General features: G+C 38.2%; 2 protein-coding genes and 1 long non-coding RNA gene across 4 annotated transcripts; 2 read left to right on the forward strand and 1 right to left on the reverse strand.

Annotated features, from left to right (window-relative positions):
• Positions 1 to 82: 82 nt before the first annotated feature.
• LOC103841647 lies at positions 83 to 5,066 on the forward strand. The gene is made up of 2 exons (XR_627845.3): positions 83 to 1,187; positions 1,751 to 5,066. It is a non-coding gene; the product is annotated as an uncharacterized LOC103841647 (long non-coding RNA).
• Positions 5,067 to 6,019: 953 nt separating this feature from the next.
• LOC117128211 lies at positions 6,020 to 8,892 on the forward strand. Of its 2 annotated transcripts, XM_033280141.1 has the most exons (3): positions 6,020 to 7,812; positions 7,889 to 7,988; positions 8,055 to 8,892. In XM_033280141.1, the coding sequence occupies exons 1-3, from the start codon at positions 7,793 to 7,795 to the stop codon at positions 8,733 to 8,735; spliced, it is 801 nt and encodes a 266-aa protein (XP_033136032.1). In that variant the 5' UTR covers positions 6,020 to 7,792; the 3' UTR covers positions 8,736 to 8,892. The 2 variants fall into 2 exon arrangements, with proteins under 2 accessions (XP_033136032.1, XP_033136031.1); XM_033280140.1 differs by having other exon boundaries at positions 6,020 to 7,988.
• A 4,462-nt stretch (positions 8,893 to 13,354) lies between these two features.
• LOC103841648 (pentatricopeptide repeat-containing protein At3g57430, chloroplastic) lies at positions 13,355 to 16,783 on the reverse strand. The gene is given in 2 exon segments (XM_009118197.3): positions 13,355 to 16,069; positions 16,072 to 16,783. Coding segments are annotated over 2 exon segments (2,661 nt in total). The 5' UTR covers positions 16,124 to 16,783; the 3' UTR covers positions 13,355 to 13,460.
• Between the last annotated feature and the right edge of the window lie 435 nt (positions 16,784 to 17,218).

A 17,218-nucleotide genomic window follows, 5' to 3' on the forward strand; every position in this document is an offset into this window, starting at 1 on the left:
TTTATTTTATATATTTGTTTACACAATAAAATCATATATTGTAAAACTGAAAGAGTACATTGTATGTTCATGCTAAAAGTTCAAACAAATGTAATTGGGTTTGTGAGTAAAATAATTAACAATGGGTTAGTGTTGTTTTTCCTTTTTGCTTCACTGGTTGATTATACATTCAAATATCCACATTGTTTAAAAAAGAAAATAATCATTTTTTTTTTAACAACAGAAAAATAAAATATCATTCATATTCAAAATAGGGTAATTGGGGGCTATAACCACGAAAAAAACCAATATTCACCATGTAGCTATTTAACCTAACGGTTCTATAGACGCTGTTAGAAATATAAAATAATACTGTAATACCCCTAAAAATAACCGGCTCAACCTGATACAAAAATAATTAAATATTTTGATTATTCATCCCTCAAAATTAACTCGTGTCTCATCCTTCTTCACATCTTCTCCTTTTAACTTCTCTGGTAATTTTGTTGCAGTCGAACGGTCTCCGGCACCGCTTTCATTCATCGCCTCCACTCTGCATGCAATCAACATCTTTTCCAACTCCTCCGTCCTCTCTTTTTAATTTTCTTCGGCGTTACAGTTCTTCGTTAGGATTTCAGCGGCGGTAGTAAAAAACCCTTTCTACCCAACTTCACCCCTTCGATTCTTCTCCGATCTCTGAACCCCCCGTAAGTTCTCCTTCTCTGTTGTAGATTCTCTTCACAGTGTCGTCCTATGTGCTTATTTTCTTCCAATTTGGGGCTCGTCTCATAATCAAAGTGTTATAGTTTCTAGGTCTGTATCATCGGCTGATGTGAATTCGATCGTTCCCGATTCAGAATTAGTCTCTAAGTTCTCAGTGTTGCGAAATAAGTAGTATAGTAATTTAAGGGAAGATGCATGGAATATCATTGCTTAGAAATGCTCAGTCGGTACACATATTATGATATTTCGAATCCGGTTTCCATTTGAAATGTAATAGTATACTTATCCCATTCAACTATTCCACTGAGGATATTATCACTTGCTATTATGTTTTGCTTTGCTGCAATTTGTGGTCGGTTGTGGTTCTCTCTCTGATGTTCTTATTCTAAGTTATGCTTGAAGTGGGGTTTTTGTGGCCGGAGTCGCTGCGAACCTCTAGTCTTCTCTTTTACATAGGCGATTCGACTGAGATATGTTGCAATACTGTAAGTTCTCATATGTCTGGCTTTGATTCTATGCTTGCACTGCTTTTCTCCCTATTCAGATATTGTAGCTCTAGCTTAATCTAATTTGTTAAATCTAACCCAACGGTTCATTTGCATGTCGGATCTGGTAGAGAGAGGTCCCTGAATTGATTGAGTGTCTAAGTTCCCCGGTTTGTCGGATTCCTATGTTTATTGCGAAGTCCTCCTGGGTAAATTATGTTTGGAATCGAAAGGAACATATGTGGGGTAGAACTATATTGATTGACTGTATCAAATGGAATAGCTTAATAACTATGTTTGAAATGGAACATCTTATCTTGTAGTTGTCTTATTGTTCCATTCCATGTAGCTAGTCGTCATGAAGTATCGTAGTATAAGTATACAACATTGCTATTCCATTTCGTGTATGTTTCTATTCCATACTATACCGAAAGTAGCTAAACTATGTAAAATATTACATCTTATATTATGTTTCGTATCACTGCTATTTTTTTCACTGCATATTATGTTTGATAAACATACACTACTTACCATTAATTTGGCGTTCTGCTTTTGTTCGTCAGATTTGTCATGGATGAGTTGGAGCTTCCATTCACATATTAGATCGACATTGTCACTACTGTCTGAGTTCTGGGAGTCTTTTACGGTCGAAAAACTTCTCCCAAAATCCTAACCTTCTCTGCTTCCAAAACCACCAGCGCGCCACCCCAGTTACAGCCGAGGCGGCGAGGAGCATCACCCCGACCGACAGTGTTACGGCTCCGCGCATCCATCTTCCCAATCCAAGATTTGTCACTGTGTGAAGACGAAACATGAAAGCATAGTTTGTTATGCGATATATTATGTTACTATACTATTTCATCAGGTTCCATTTCATTTGACGATTACTAAAAAGTGCTCTATTTTTTTTAGAAATATAGTTTGTAATTTCCTTAAGTTCTAACTATCGTTACATGTTTTTGAACCTGTAAAAATTGTACTATAATCTATATTATATAGTGTAATATTACATAATATAATTTAATATTACACATGCACTTTTTAGATTTTGATATTTGGGTTTAGGGTTTATATTTGGATTAAGGTTTAGTGATTTGAGTTTAGGGTTTAGTATTTATAAGGTGAAGGGGTATAGTTGGGGTCAACATTAACTTCTTACATGCAATCGTATACATTTCATAATTTCACTAATATGTACTATGTTATTTATTTTGTTCCATTCTATTTGGGTTTAAGATTTATATTTGGGTTTAGGGTTTATATTTGGGTTATGGTTTAGTGATTAGAGTTTAGGGTTTAATATTTAGAAGGTCAGAGGGTATGGTTGGGGTCAACATTAACTTCCTCTTGCCATCATAGATATTTCATAATTTCACCAATATGTACAATGTTATTTATTTTATTCCATTCTGTTTGGATTTAGGGTTTATACTTTATATTTGGGTTTAGATTTTATATTTGGATGAGTTTAGTGATTAGAGTTTAGGGTTTACTATGTAGAAGGTGAGACGGTATGGTTAAGATCAACATTAACTTCTTCCATACAATCATGTACATGCCATAAATTCGTTAATAGGTACTATGTTATTTCCTTTGTTCTATTCAATGTAGATTTTGAATTTATATTTGGGTTTAGGGTTTACTGATTAGAGTTTAGGATTTAGTATTTAGGGCTTAGGGTAAGATTGAAATAAAGTTTAGTATCTAGGATTGTGAATCTGATATGTTTAGTATTTAGGGGTTGTAAGTAGAGTTATAATCCTAATACTACAATCATAGACACTTCAAAATTTGAACAATATATATATGTACTGTGCTATATCGTTTGTCATATTTTATATTCTATAGCTTATTTAAAATGGAAATGCATGTTACTTGGGGGTTCAGTTTATGAAAGATTGGGGTTGACATTGGATTAGAGTTTATATTTCCATATAGGGTTTAGTGATTAGTGGCTAGGGTTTAGTTTATGGAAGATTGGAGTTAACATTGGATTAGGGTTTATATTTTTATGTAGGGTTTAGTGATAGTTGCTAAGGTGTAGTTTATGTACGTTCATAATATATATTACATTCCATCTGACTCATGTCAAACGGAAAGTTTCGTTGTCTAAATTGGACGGTTTTACTGAACTCGGCTTGACTTTATATAAACCATTTCGTATTTTACTTTCACTATGCATCTTATTACAGTTCTAAAATTAAGAATACCATCACTCCATTGTAAATGAACTTACAATAAACCATTCCACGTACGTGACATAGTATGGAAAGCAATACAATCAGAATAGTATTTATGTCATCATCTTCGGATCGCCGTTATGTTAACAGAGATTCTATCTTTCTCACATCTGTTCGTCACTACTTTTGATTTATATCATCTCTCATACATGTTCAAAACAGCTGCGTACAACGATCCCTATTATATGTGATTGTTACTGTGGCAGACAAACTCTCCACGTCGTTCACTTTATAACAACGAACCGGCAACCTGTTATGGTAAAGGGCATAACCGGGTAAAATCAAGCCAAAAAGTCTGACAGTGAATTACGTCGAAATCATTGTTACTTTCTTCATTTGTTTTTGAAATCTGGCTATATGGCCAATAAGCCCTTCAAAATAATCTCAGAAAATAATCACATTAAAGGCTGAAATCAACAAGAACTAAACAAATTCATAAGTCCACGTATGCAATGTTCGATATCTCTCATATTCAAAATATATCATTTTAACCTGTAAAGCATGTTCAACATCGAATTCTCAACTTACATTTATGTATACATATATAAAGAGAATTTCTGATAGTCTTTTTAGTTTATTTTCACAAAATAGCCTCTCCACTACAAGAAAACGTAGCAGTAACAACGGCGTTTTACGAGGAAATAATTTCCCCGTAAATTTACATACGCTTTACAACGCAATTACGACGAGACATAACTTTATCGTAAACTCCATGGTAATTTACGACGAAACGTTTTCGTCGTAAAGTCAATGTAAGTTTACGACGAAAGTACGTGAAATGCAAAATAGTTGTAAACGTTACATCGACATTACAACGAATCATGTTACCGTTATATAAAGGTGAAAACGTGTATTCAATGTGCTTTAACTTACCTAGATTCGTTGTAAACGCGTTGTAAATTTTCCATGTAAAATCCATGTAAAACTTACCATATTTCTCTATATATATGTCATTTTTCACAACTCTCTTCCTCACAACACACAACTCTCTTCCTCACAACACACAACTCTTCATTCAGCCACCAATTACTATTTCGAAGATAACGATAACGAACATGAGTCATTCGTCTGTCTGCCAATTCAGTGGAGCGACAAGGAGAAAATGGAGGGAAGTGCAGTTGGTTTATACTTGAGTGGAACCTCCGACCATCGTCAAAGGTTCCTCTCAAGTACAAACCAGCTGCACTTCCGTCCACTTTCTCCTTGTCGTTCCACTGAATTGGCAGACAGACGAACGACACAGGTTTCTTATCGTTGTCTTAGAAATAGTAAATAGTGGGTTAACAACGCAATTACGACGAAACCAACGAAACCAAATTTCGTCGTAAACGCCATGTAATATTACGACGTAAGTACGTCGAAAAGAAAACTTTACATCGATATTACAACGAATCATGTTACCGTTATATTTAGGTGAAAAACTTATCGAAGTTCGTTGTAAAGTCGTTGTAAAAAAACTATGTAAAATCCATGTAAAAGTTTCCTTGTAAAATCGTTGTTATATTTCAACTACCCAACTCGAAAATTTCTCTATATATATGTCATTTCCCACAACTCTCTTCCTCACAACACACAACTCTCTTCCTCACAAGACCCAAACGGAAAAAAAAAATTTTAAAAAAAAAATAGAAGAAAAAATGGTCGGTGGCGGTAGTATTTACGAGTTACGAAGTTGGATGTATTTGCACAAAGATTCCGACGGGAGAGTGACGAATGCATTTCTGAACGGGTTAGAGACATTCATGCACCAGGCGGGCTGTACACCGATCACGCAGGAAAGCGGTAAGATGTTCTGCCCCTGTTCAAAATGCAAGAATTCGAAATTTGCACGTAGTGAAACTGTATGGAATCATTTAGTAAACAGAGGATTTACACCACAGTACTACATTTGGTATCAACATGGAGAGGGTTATGGGGGAAATGAAGCTAGTAGTAGTAATGCTAATTTTGAGGATGCTCATCATAATGAAGAACTGAATCATGTGCATAATGAATATAATTATCATCAAGAGGAGCAGATGGTAGATCATGATAGGGTTCAAGATATGATTAGTGATGCATTTTTAGAAACAACTACAACAATAGCAGATGGAACTGGAAATGTAGAAGAACCTAATTTGGATGCAAAAAGGTTTTATGAAATGCTAGATGCTGCAAATCAACCAATCTACACTGGTTGTAGAGAAGGTCTCTCTAAATTGTCTCTAGCAGCTAGGATGATGAATATTAAAACGGATCATAATTTACCTGAGAATTGCATGGATGCATGGGCGGAGTTGTTTAAAGAGTATTTGCCAGAAGACAACGTGTCTGCTGAATCTTATTATGAGATTCAGAAATTGGTTTATAGTCTTGGGTTACCCTCGGAGATGATTGATGTTTGCATCGACAACTGCATGATCTACTGGAAGGAAGATGACAAGTTAGAAGAGTGTCGATTCTGCAAAAAACCACGATTCAAACCGCAAGGCCGTGGGAGGAATAGGGTACCGTACCAAAGGATGTGGTACCTACCAATTACAGACAGATTGAAAAGATTATATCAATCTGAGAGGACTGCTGCGTCGATGAGGTGGCATGCCGAACATGTCCAGAGAGATGGTGAGGTTGCACATCCATCAGACGCAAGAGCGTGGAAACATTTCAACAAGGTACACGGAGATTTTGCTACAAATATTCGGAATGTCTATCTTGGGTTATGCACCGATGGATTTAGTCCATTTGGAATGTCTGGTAGACAATATTCTTTGTGGCCAGTCATTCTTACGCCGTATAATTTACCGCCGGATATGTGCATGGAACAAGAATTTCTATTTTTGACCATATTAATCCCAGGGCCGAAGCATCCAAAACGGTCTCTTGATGTTTTTCTTCAACCGTTGATAGAAGAGCTAAAGCAATTGTGGTCAGAAGGGGTGAGGACGTACGATTGTTCCTTGAAAAACAATTTTACGATGCGAGCAGTTCTGATGTGGACGATAAGTGATTTTCCTGCTTATGGGATGTTGTCTGGCTGGACAACACATGGAAGATTATCTTGTCCGTATTGTCTTGGATCCACGGATGCTTTTCAACTGAAGAATGGTAGGAAGAGTTGTTGGTTTGATTGTCATCGTCGGTTTCTTCCACTTGCCCATCCGTACAGAAGAAATAAGACATTGTTTCGACACAAAAAAATTGTCAGAGACAGTCCTCCTCCATATCTCACCGGCCAGCAGATCGAAGCGGACATTGATTATTACGGAGCTCAGGAAACAGTTAAGGTTGGAGGAAATTGGCATGTTCCTGGAAATATGCCTGATGGGTATGGTGTATCTCACAATTGGCATAAGAAGAGTATATTTTGGGAGCTACCCTATTGGAAGGATCTTCTCTTACGCCACAATCTGGATGTCATGCATATCGAGAAGAACTTTTTTGAGAACATCATGAATACATTACTTAACGTCCCTGGGAAGACAAAAGATAACAAAAAGTCAAGGATGGACTTACCTGATATTTGCTCAAGAAGTGAGTTACATATCAAGAGCAATGGAAACGTTCCTGTTCCCATCTTCCGGTTGTCATCAGCAGCCAAAACAACCTTGTTTGACTGGGTTGCATCGGAAGTTAAGTTTCCTGATGGTTATGTTTCAAATATGTCAAGATGTATTGAACGAGGTCAAAAGTTCTCCGGAATGAAAAGTCATGATTGTCATGTGTTTATGCAACGACTGCTTCCATTTGCTTTTGCCGAGCTCCTTCCAGCAAATGTCCACGAAGCACTTGCAGGTAATTATAAATTTATATATATACATATGTTACGAAATGTTATTAATTTGATTCCTTTTAAAATATACAGCCATCGGAGCATTTTTCAGAGATCTTAGCACACGTACGTTCAAAGAAGAAGTCATCGAACAACTTCATCAGAACATTCCGATCATATTGTGCAACCTGGAGAAGATATTTCCTCCTTCATTTTTTGACGTCATGGAGCATCTAGTTGTCCACCTACCGTATGAAGCATTGCTTCGTGGACCTGTTCACAACGGATGGATGTATCCGTATGAGCGACAGATGAAACATTTGAAGGGGAAAGCAAGAAATCTTGCAAAGGTAGAAGGTTCAATAGTTGCAGGGAGTTTGACAGCCGAAACATCTAACTTTACATCATACTACTTTGCTCCAACTGTTCGTACGAGAAAAAGAGTTCCTAGGAGATATGATGATGGTGGAGTACCGACATCATATCCAATTGATGGTGTTCCTGACATTTTCTGCGAAATTGGACGGTTTGGTGGTAAAACGAAAGAAGTATAGTGGTCATGTGAAGAAGATAAACATAGTGCCCACACTTATATTCTGCTCAACTGCGAGGATGCAATGACCCGTTACTTTGAAAGGTAAATATTTTTGTGAATGTTAATTATATGAATTAAAGTTAATTATGTATGATTTGATTATTTGTTCAATTTGCAGGATGTTTGTATCTCAAGTTGAAGAAGCAATACCAGGAATATCAGCAACTGATGTGGATACACGTAAAGATAAGCACTTTGTCAAGTGGTTAAAATCGCAGGTAATATATCTCATACTATTATATTAATTAAGTAAGTGTTTAAGAATATATATATGTTTTTTGCAGGTTGATTATGACGATCCTTATTATCCCGTATGGTTTCACGAATTGGTTCAAGGTCCAGTTGCAAAGGTCACCACATCACCTATGTATTTCACACGAGGATTTACCTTTCACACATACGAGTATGGGAGACATCGGGCAACGAGTAACTACGGAATATGTGTGAAAGGTGAAACAGACTTTTACGGGATATTGCAGGAGATTATTGAAGTGGAATTTCCGGGGTTATTGAAGCTAAAATGCGTCCTCTTCAAATGTGAATGGTTCGATCCTGTTGTGAACCGAGGGATTCGGTATAACAAATTTGGTGTTGTGGATGTCAATTTTGGGAGAAGATATAACAAATTTGAGCCTTTCATTTTAGCTTCACAAGCCGAGCAAGTTAGCTTCCTTCCTTATCCTCGGCTTCGAACTTCCGGGATAAACTGGGTAACTGCTATCAAAGTTACACCTCGTGGACGCATTGTCGTTGGAGAAGAACCGCCCTTGCAAGAAGAAGACGCTATCACTGAAGTTGAGGTACCAGAACAGCCAACTGATGAAATCCTTTTGATCGACCCGCAAAACTTTCAATATGAAGATATTCCCGAAGATGCGACAGATGAAGCACGTGAAGACGAGTTCGAGAGAAGCGACGATGATGATTGTAATGATAGTGATGAGAACGAAAACGATTTAGAGTGATGTAATAGTGATGAGAACGAAAACGATTTAGAGTGATGTAATATATGTATCAAATGTTGGATTTCTCTATTGTAACATTTTCTAAAAGAAAGAGTAAGAAGTAGTATGAAATAAGATATGATGTTAGATGATATGTGACTTTGGGGTTTAGGGATTTCATTCTCGGTGTTTAGGGTTAAGCATCGTAATTTCGTCGTAAATGGAAAAACGCGGGCCTGGTAATTTCGTCGTAAAACGAAAAACACGGGCCAGGTAATTTCGTCGTAAAACGAAAAATACGGGACTGGTAATTTCGTCGTAAATGAAAAAACGCGGATCCATCATCCTCCACCGCAGTTCCAGACTCTCAGCCTTCTCAGAGAGTTGCTTGGAGTCCTCCTCCACCGCAGATGCCTCCACCGCAAATGCCTCCACCGCATATGCCTCCACCTCCTCCTCCAGCGGCTGCACCTGAGCCTGTCCCAGAAGGTGCAGTTCATCCGGATTTGCGTGTGCCTTCATATGCCCCATTCGCGAGATATACGGTAGAGGATTTGCTTGCCCAGCCTGGACGGGAGGGTTTGGATGTTCTAAACCCCGATAGACCCCGAGGAACTTATTGGTAAGTTATTAATTTTTATTACATTAAAATTTAAATTATTTTTATTTTCTAACGGTTAAATTGTTTTCCTTTCAGGTTTGGGGCTAACAACCGTGTTGGCCGGAGCGTTTCGAAAACGATTAAGGGTTACTACGACGGGGCATATCCGAACTGGAGCAAGACTCCAAATCACGTTAAGATCACTTGGTTTAAAATGTTTGCGGTAAGATTTTTAAATTTAATTAAATTTTCACTTTTAAATATGTATATATTTTTTAAATATTATTATTAATTGTAATTTTTTCAAATTTTTTGTGTTTCAGCAAAAGTGGCATTGGTCTTTGGGAACCACCGAGATGGTGAAGGCGGAATTCGTTGCAAAAGCAAAGATCCGCCTCTGCAACACAGTCTCCGATTGGAAGGACAAGTGGGAGCTCGACGGGTATGAGGGAAAGCCCACTGAGCTCACGAAGGATGTGTGGGATGGCCTCATCGCCTATTGGAAGCACCTCTCTTCGATCAAAAAGGCCAATTCGTGCTCGGCTTCTCGAAGAACGAAGGATAAAGATGGTAATTTGCCCATGCTTCACAGAACCGGCCAAAAACCACATGCAGGCATCCGTCTAGAAGTTGTAAGTTTTTTTTTAAATATTTATTTTAAAATATTCAATTAATATAATTTTTAATATTTTTTTTTTGTAGTTGGAGAAGACGGGAGTCTTACCATCTCTGTCTGACCTATTCAAGATGACTCACGCCACATCCGACGGAGTTTTTGTGGATCCTGCATCTGAGAAACTCGCTCAAGCAGTGGCTACTCGGATTGAAGAACGGGAGATGCAATTAACTCAGGAGTCTCCCGATGGATTACCCGTCACATTGTCCACCGAAGAAGCCGACAGAATCTTCGAAGAGGTAGTACAACTAAAAATTTTTGTTTACATTATTTTTAATAACTATATTAATATATGTTTTAATTTTATAGCTGGCTCCTAGAAAGAAGGGACGAATAGTCGGTATAGGCTCTGTTAACCAAGTTGCAAGGGCAACTTCGTCATACACTTCGAGACGGGATGAAGAGACTTCTCAGATGAAAGCTCGAATGGATAGCCAGCAGGTTCGTTTAGACTCTCTTGAGGATTTGCTAGACGTGATGGCCGTGGGAAACCCGATTATGCAGAGAATGTTGAGTCAGAGACGAGCCGCTCTTGGGTTGCCAGTACGAGATCCCCAAGAGTCCGATCCAACCCGTCAACAGCCGAGCAACCCCACCGACTACTTCGATGATATGTAGTTTTTTTAATATTTCGGTTTGTATTATGAATTTAAATATTATGACTTTTAAATGCTTTTTTATATATGTTTTTTATTTTCATATTTCGTTTTAAAATTAAAATTATTTAAAATTCTGAATTTTAAATAAATTCAAATTTATATATATATATATATTTGAGGTTAAAAACAATATTCAAAATATATTATAAACGAAACGTCGATGTAGGCTCGACGTAAACATTTACAACTGATTACCGTCGAAAATATTTATGAGTCTTTTACATCGAAGTTTTTACGTGGTCTTTACATCGAAATGTTACGTGGAGTTTACATCGAAATATTTACGAGGGTGTTACAACGAAAATGTTTACGTGTGCTTTACATCGAATCCATTACGTGGAGTTTACCACGAAATTTTACGTGTCGTTTACGACGAATCTCTGCCCTGCGCTTTACGAGGAATATATTTCGTCGTAAACTTAACAAGTCATTTACGACGAAACGTCGGTTACGACGGACGTTTTACGACGAAACGTGTTTCGAGGTTCATTCGTCGTAACACCCCGTTTACGACGAAGTTACAACGTATATTGCCCTCGTAAAAAATATGTTTTCTTGTAGTGCTCAAAGAAGAAAATAACAAAAAAAAGTTTTATTGAAAGGCAAATATAAATTTATAACTATATGATTAACTAATCTAACACATAGAGTTTAAAGTTAAGAAGTGGAGTTTTAGAGATGAATTCAATTTTTTTTAAAAATAAATCTAATTATTTTGATTTTCTACCAAATTAAATATGCCAATTTAAAATCAGAAGTGGTTTTATAGAGATTATTTTTGTAACAAAAACTTTTAAAAAAATTATTTGAGAGGATTGCTCATGTATAAATATCAATGTGTGTGTTTAAAAAAATAATAATATAAATATTAGTGTTTAACTGTAGATATCTTAAATCACGAAATACTTTGATGTGGAAATTTCTAACTATTTTAAGATATTCAATCTCATAAATTTAATATATATATATATATATATATATATATATATATATTGTATTTTGAGAATCTGATGTTCTAAAGTTTTGAAAACAGTTATCTTCAGCATAGTACATCCGGTCAACATTAAAAAGCTTTAAACCAGCTTTCAGAAAAATAAACATTAAAAAGCTTGAAAAATATTGTAAAATAATATACAACAACTTTTATTTAGAGAACTCATCATTTCATGGCCACCATCGGGTCCCATTTCGCATATGAAATTGGCACAAATGAACTCTTTCCAGAGAATAAATTACATGCAAACTTTAATTATTATCATAGAGAAAATACAATATAAATTGTGCATTCTTTCTTCGAGGCTCAAAATCATCATAAACATAGAAATAACCATATCATCGTCTCCGCCGTGACCGTTACAATTTATATTATACATAGAGAAAATACAATATAAATTGTAACGGTCACGGTGGAGTGGACTGGAGGCGGCAATCTTCAGGACGCTTTTCCGAACGACGGCATCGTCGCTAGGTGGTTTTCTCTCGTGCCGTCGGACGTATATTGTCGGGTGCTTTGAGTGTGTGTTCGTGCTTGGATTCTTGGTCCGTTTCAGGGTTTAAGTGGAGTTTTCGGAAGCTGCAGGAGCCGTAGCATCAAGGTTTGAGGGCGTCTTTCTCTCGGTAGCTCGTGGTGCCCGGTGCTCGACCTCGACCACTTCCGGTTTCTTTGGTCTGAGCTCGTCTCGTTGCTTAGCTGGTTGTAAGGTTTTGTTCCGCTCTGTTTCGAGCTGCGTCAGTTTCCGTTTCATTTTGTTGTTTAGTTTATTTTTCGTTCTCCGCTACAAGTTGTCTTTGTATCTTCTGTCACAAATCTGAAAATTGGTATAATAATTTAACATTTTACCAAAAAAAAAAAAAAAAAACCATATCACTTTAGAACATCCTTATTTGGTTATCTTAGCAGAGGACATGGTTGGGGTATCGTTCCTTTATGTTTCTATCAGAAACCTTTGTTGTGTTTCTCAGTGGATTATTCAACGTCACATGTATATTTTCGTTCTATTTATTATTATATCTCTAGAATAATATTTCATGATTCGTAGTATTAGACTTTTATAATTAAAACATAAAATAGAGTCATTTGGTGATGGCGGTCGGCACGCCGGCGGTGCCGACCAATTAACGTCAGCCAGTTTTATACACGTTTTGCTATCCTTACAATGTCGAGACTTGAGACCACTCTCTTTTCTAAGGAAAAAACTGCGTGATTCAGAAAAGAAAATCATCGATATATACATCAAGACACAAAAGCCAACTCATCACGAAGGCCAAACAATGACAGCTCAAACTATAAATTAGAAATTGGTCGCTTTCATTAATCATGCAGTCAATTAATCCATATTTATACTTTGAATATCTAGTCTAAGGTCTAATTTTATTCAAGTTTAACGTTCGTTCTAATAGAATAATATTTATATCTCGCCGGGTCCAAACTATACAAAAAAGGATTAAAAACTATATAAAAAGTTATAAGATGCTAAGGTCACTGCTAGTCCTAGTCCAAGTGGATAACATTTCCATCCATTGAGAATATTCACCTAAAAGAAACCTTATTAGTCCTTTGACCCAAAAAAGTAAGAAACCTTAGTGACTTATCATCAACATTTCTTGGTATGATAGAAACTATGAAGGATTAATGTTTTTAAACATAATTTTTGTTTTCTGGTTCAAAAGATACTACAACAGCTCACATTTTGATGATCGTTGCTTTTTTAAAAGATTGAAATTTTTATTGCTCAACTGTGGATTATACAAGAATCAACACTTACAGTATTATACAGTGGAGAAAGAAGATAATTTTTAAACATAATGTGTCACCAATAGTCTCCACAGGAGCAAGTTCCATTCTTAAAATGATGAAACCTCCTAACATCTCTCAATATGATTTCTCTGTCAACAATCCTTGAGATAAACTTTGTAGCTTGATGACAGTCATTACAAACCCTCAGGTTTTTAGCCACCCTTATAACAGTACCCGGTGATGTGTTGAGTATCCCAAACGCAATCGCTAGCTTCTCACTGTGTCCACATAGCAAAACCTCCTTTTCATCTTCTTCTACATTGTGAAGCACACAAGACGTGTCAGGTACATAACCTTCTTTTCTCATTTTCTCCCACAAGGTCTCCAGATATCCATGGAGCTTCTCGCTTTGCGGGTGAGACGAGTCGCCGGCTATGAATTTATGTACTTCATCTCCATGCTCGATCCAGCTACATCCAGGTTCTTTTCTCACCCCTTTCTCTCTCATTTTTCTCCTTACCTCTGTTGCTTTCTCCCAAAGACCTGCTGATGAATATATATTGGCAAGTAGCACATAGTGACTAGCTACGTCTGGTTCAAGCCGAACGAGATTCTGAGCAGCTATTTCTCCAATTTCTAGGTTATTGTGAATCCTGCAAGCACCTAGGAGACTACTCCAAGCTCCAGCTTTGTTGAAATCAAGAGGCATCGTGTTCATGAGCTGATACGCTTCTCCAACTCTACCAGCCCTTCCAAGCAAATCTACAACACATGCGTAATGATCTGAGCTAGGTTCAACACCGTATTCGTTTTGCATGTTGTAGAATATTCTCAATCCTTCATCCACCATCCCTGAGTGGCTACAAGCTGCAAACACTGAGATGAACGTAACCTCGTTTGGTTTTACTTTCTGTACTATCATCATCTTGAGCAGATCTATGGCGTCTTGCCCGTTTCCGTGCATCCCGTATGCCATTATAATGACATTCCAAGTTATGACGTTTCTGATTGGAATCTGATCAAACACTTTTCTCGCGTTGTGGAGGCAGCCACATTTTGCGTACATGTCGACTAAAGCGCTTCCTACAGCCACACCAGTTGCCAAATTGTTCTTGATGGAGTAAGCATGGATCTCTTTCCCCTTTGCTAATGCTGACAGTGCAGCACAACTGGGGAGGATTGTCATCAGAGTGATGGAATTGGGTTTCAGATCAGCTTTTCTTTCAAAGTTTTGCATCTTGTGTAGCAGAAGAAGCGCATCCTCATGGCATTCTGAGAATACATAACCTGTAATCATGGTGTTCCACGTAACTAAATCTTTATCTTCCAATTTACTAAATATCATCTCGGCGATATCGATGTTCCCCAGCCTAGAATACATATCCATCAATGCGTTCTGCACAAACCTGTCTTCTCCTAGACCTCTTTTCACAACAAAACCATGGATCGCTTCTTTTCTAGAGAATGCATTAGAACGGACACAAGCAGGGACAACGCTTGCCATTGTGGTTGTGTTAGCCAAAAGCCCAGCACTTCCTTCCATTTCAATAAACAGAGACAAAGCTTCCTCGTCACGCTCGTTCTGCGCATACCCAGCGATCATAGCATTCCAAAGACCAATCTTTCTATCAAAGATTCCATCAAACACACGACGAGCACTCACCACTCGCTTGCAGTTACAATACATATCAACCAAAGCACTCCCAACAAAAGAATTCTCATCCAAAGACCCGTTTTTCAAAGCGTAGGCGTGCATCTCCTTCCCTGTCCTCAACAACTCCAAGTGTGAACAGACGGGAAGAACACTCGAAATAGTAAACCCATCAGGCTCAACACCATTCAACACCATCTCACGCAAATACTCCAACGCCTCGAGAAACTCCTCGCTCTGACACAAAGAGCTCAACACAGTGTTCCACGTCACCAAATCACGACCTTCAAAACTCCCAAGCAAAGCTTTAGAAGACCCTAACTTCCCCAGCTTACCATACATAGCCACCAACGTGTTCACCATAAACGAATTCAACTCACCCTTCCTCAAACTAAACGCGTGAACCTGCTTACCAAGCAACAACCCCTCACTCAAATTCGAGCAAGCTATAGCCACACTCACCAAAGTAAACGAACTAGGCTCAACATCCTCATCCAACATACGCCGGAAAGCCTCCAACGCCATCTCCCACTTCTCGAAGCTACACAGCGAAGAAATCAACGAGTTCCAAGAGACTTGGTTTCTCTCGGTAATTCTATCGAACACCTTGTAGACATCTCCGAAGTCTCCGCACTTTCTATAGAAATTCACGAGGGTGTTCGCGACGGTCACGGAGTCGACTCCGTATCCGAATTTATACACGTGGGCGTGGATCTGCTTCCCCAAATCCGCGTCGCGGAGGTCGGCGACGGCTTTTAGCAGAGCGGGGAAGGCGAAGTTGTCGGGCGTTATACCGGAGACGATCATGTCGATGTAAGTTAAGACGGCTTCACGGAGGAGATTTGATCGGACTTTCGAGCGGAGGGTGTCGATCCAAAACTCCGGAGAGCGTTGCTGAGAGATGAGTTTCGAAGGGGAGCCATCAACGGCGTTGGAGACTTCGGCTAGTGCTGCGGAGGTTGGTGTGGCGCGAAGAAGGTAAGGAGGTTTGTGGCGGGAAAACGGAAGCGGTTGAGATACGGGAGGGAGAAGAAAGTGAAGGCAAGAGGACATGGCTCGGAGGTATAGTTATGGCGTCGTATCATCTCTGTGCGGCCACTGTGAGTCAGTGGCAGTGAGTCAAAGGAAGGTTCATGGGCCTTTAATGGGCTTACATATTGGCTCGTTAATTATTTCTCTGCTCTATTCGCTGCCCGTTGGCATAAAGAGAGAGAGTGGAATTCAAAAGGATCAAATCATCCCACCATTGACGGAAACACAGGACGTGAGATAACAAACTAAGTTACATATTAGAGAATTAGACAAAAAATGGCTTTATATCCAATTCTAATTAGTATGAGATATTTTCGGAAGGAAACCAAAAGTAAATTCATGCGGGCTTACCTCTTAGATCCAAAGTGGACAATATCGTATTAATCGAAAAATATAGAGTTGGACATGGGCTTTAACAAACCCAACAATTGGTATCAGAGTGGTTAACGAGAAATCTGCAAAAAGACCAATATATGCTTCGAGAGATGAATGGTATCCTATGAGTTAGAAATGAGAGGTGTGTGGCAGAGATCAAGTCAAAAGATTCTAGAAGTCAATTATGGAACACGAGATGAAAGTGATCATTAGTTTGAGGGGGAGAATGTGAGATAACAAACTAAGTCTCACATTGGAGAATTGAACAAATGATGTCTAATATATAAAAAAATGTCCAACTCTAATTAGTACGAGGTCTTTTAGGAAGGAAACCAAAAGTAAATCCATGCGGGCTTGCCTGGGCTTTAACAATCCCAACAGAGGAAACCTTAGCTCGGAAGCGAATCTAGAAGATGACTGAGTTTCCTTCAACGACGGAGATAACAGTTACTTCTTCTCTCCTCCTCTTTTCCTATATGGGCCGGTGTTCATCTCACATACAAGGTCGCATCGCACAAGCGATTCGTTTCAAGTTCTGAGCTACTTCGAGCATCGCGGTTCATATCTATGAGAAGTAGGTTTTGAGTAGTACTAGCAGCGCTCGCTTCTGCCTTCTTTTTTTTTGGATCTTTGTAGGAGAAGCTTTCTTGCTAAGCAAAGAGAAAACAAATTGATGTCAAAACCTACATCTTTTCAGCTTTTGGGGTTTATAATGTAAAATTTTTTACAAATTTTCATATAATCTTCCATTTTCTAATATTGTAACAAAGCGT

Source organism: Brassica rapa, chromosome A09, assembly GCF_000309985.2.
Source record: "Brassica rapa cultivar Chiifu-401-42 chromosome A09, CAAS_Brap_v3.01, whole genome shotgun sequence".
NCBI lineage: Eukaryota > Viridiplantae > Streptophyta > Magnoliopsida > Brassicales > Brassicaceae > Brassica > Brassica rapa.

What these genes read in the sequence shown, in the direction of transcription:
- LOC117128211 (XM_033280140.1), top strand. Translation starts at nt 7,857, where the DNA reads ATGTATGATTTGATTATTTGTTCAATTTGCAGGATGTTTGTATCTCAA. An exon ending in TCAAGTGGTTAAAATCGCAG is followed by an intron (nt 7,989 to 8,054) that starts GTAATATATCTC and finishes TGTTTTTTGCAG; the next exon opens with GTTGATTATGACGATCCTTA.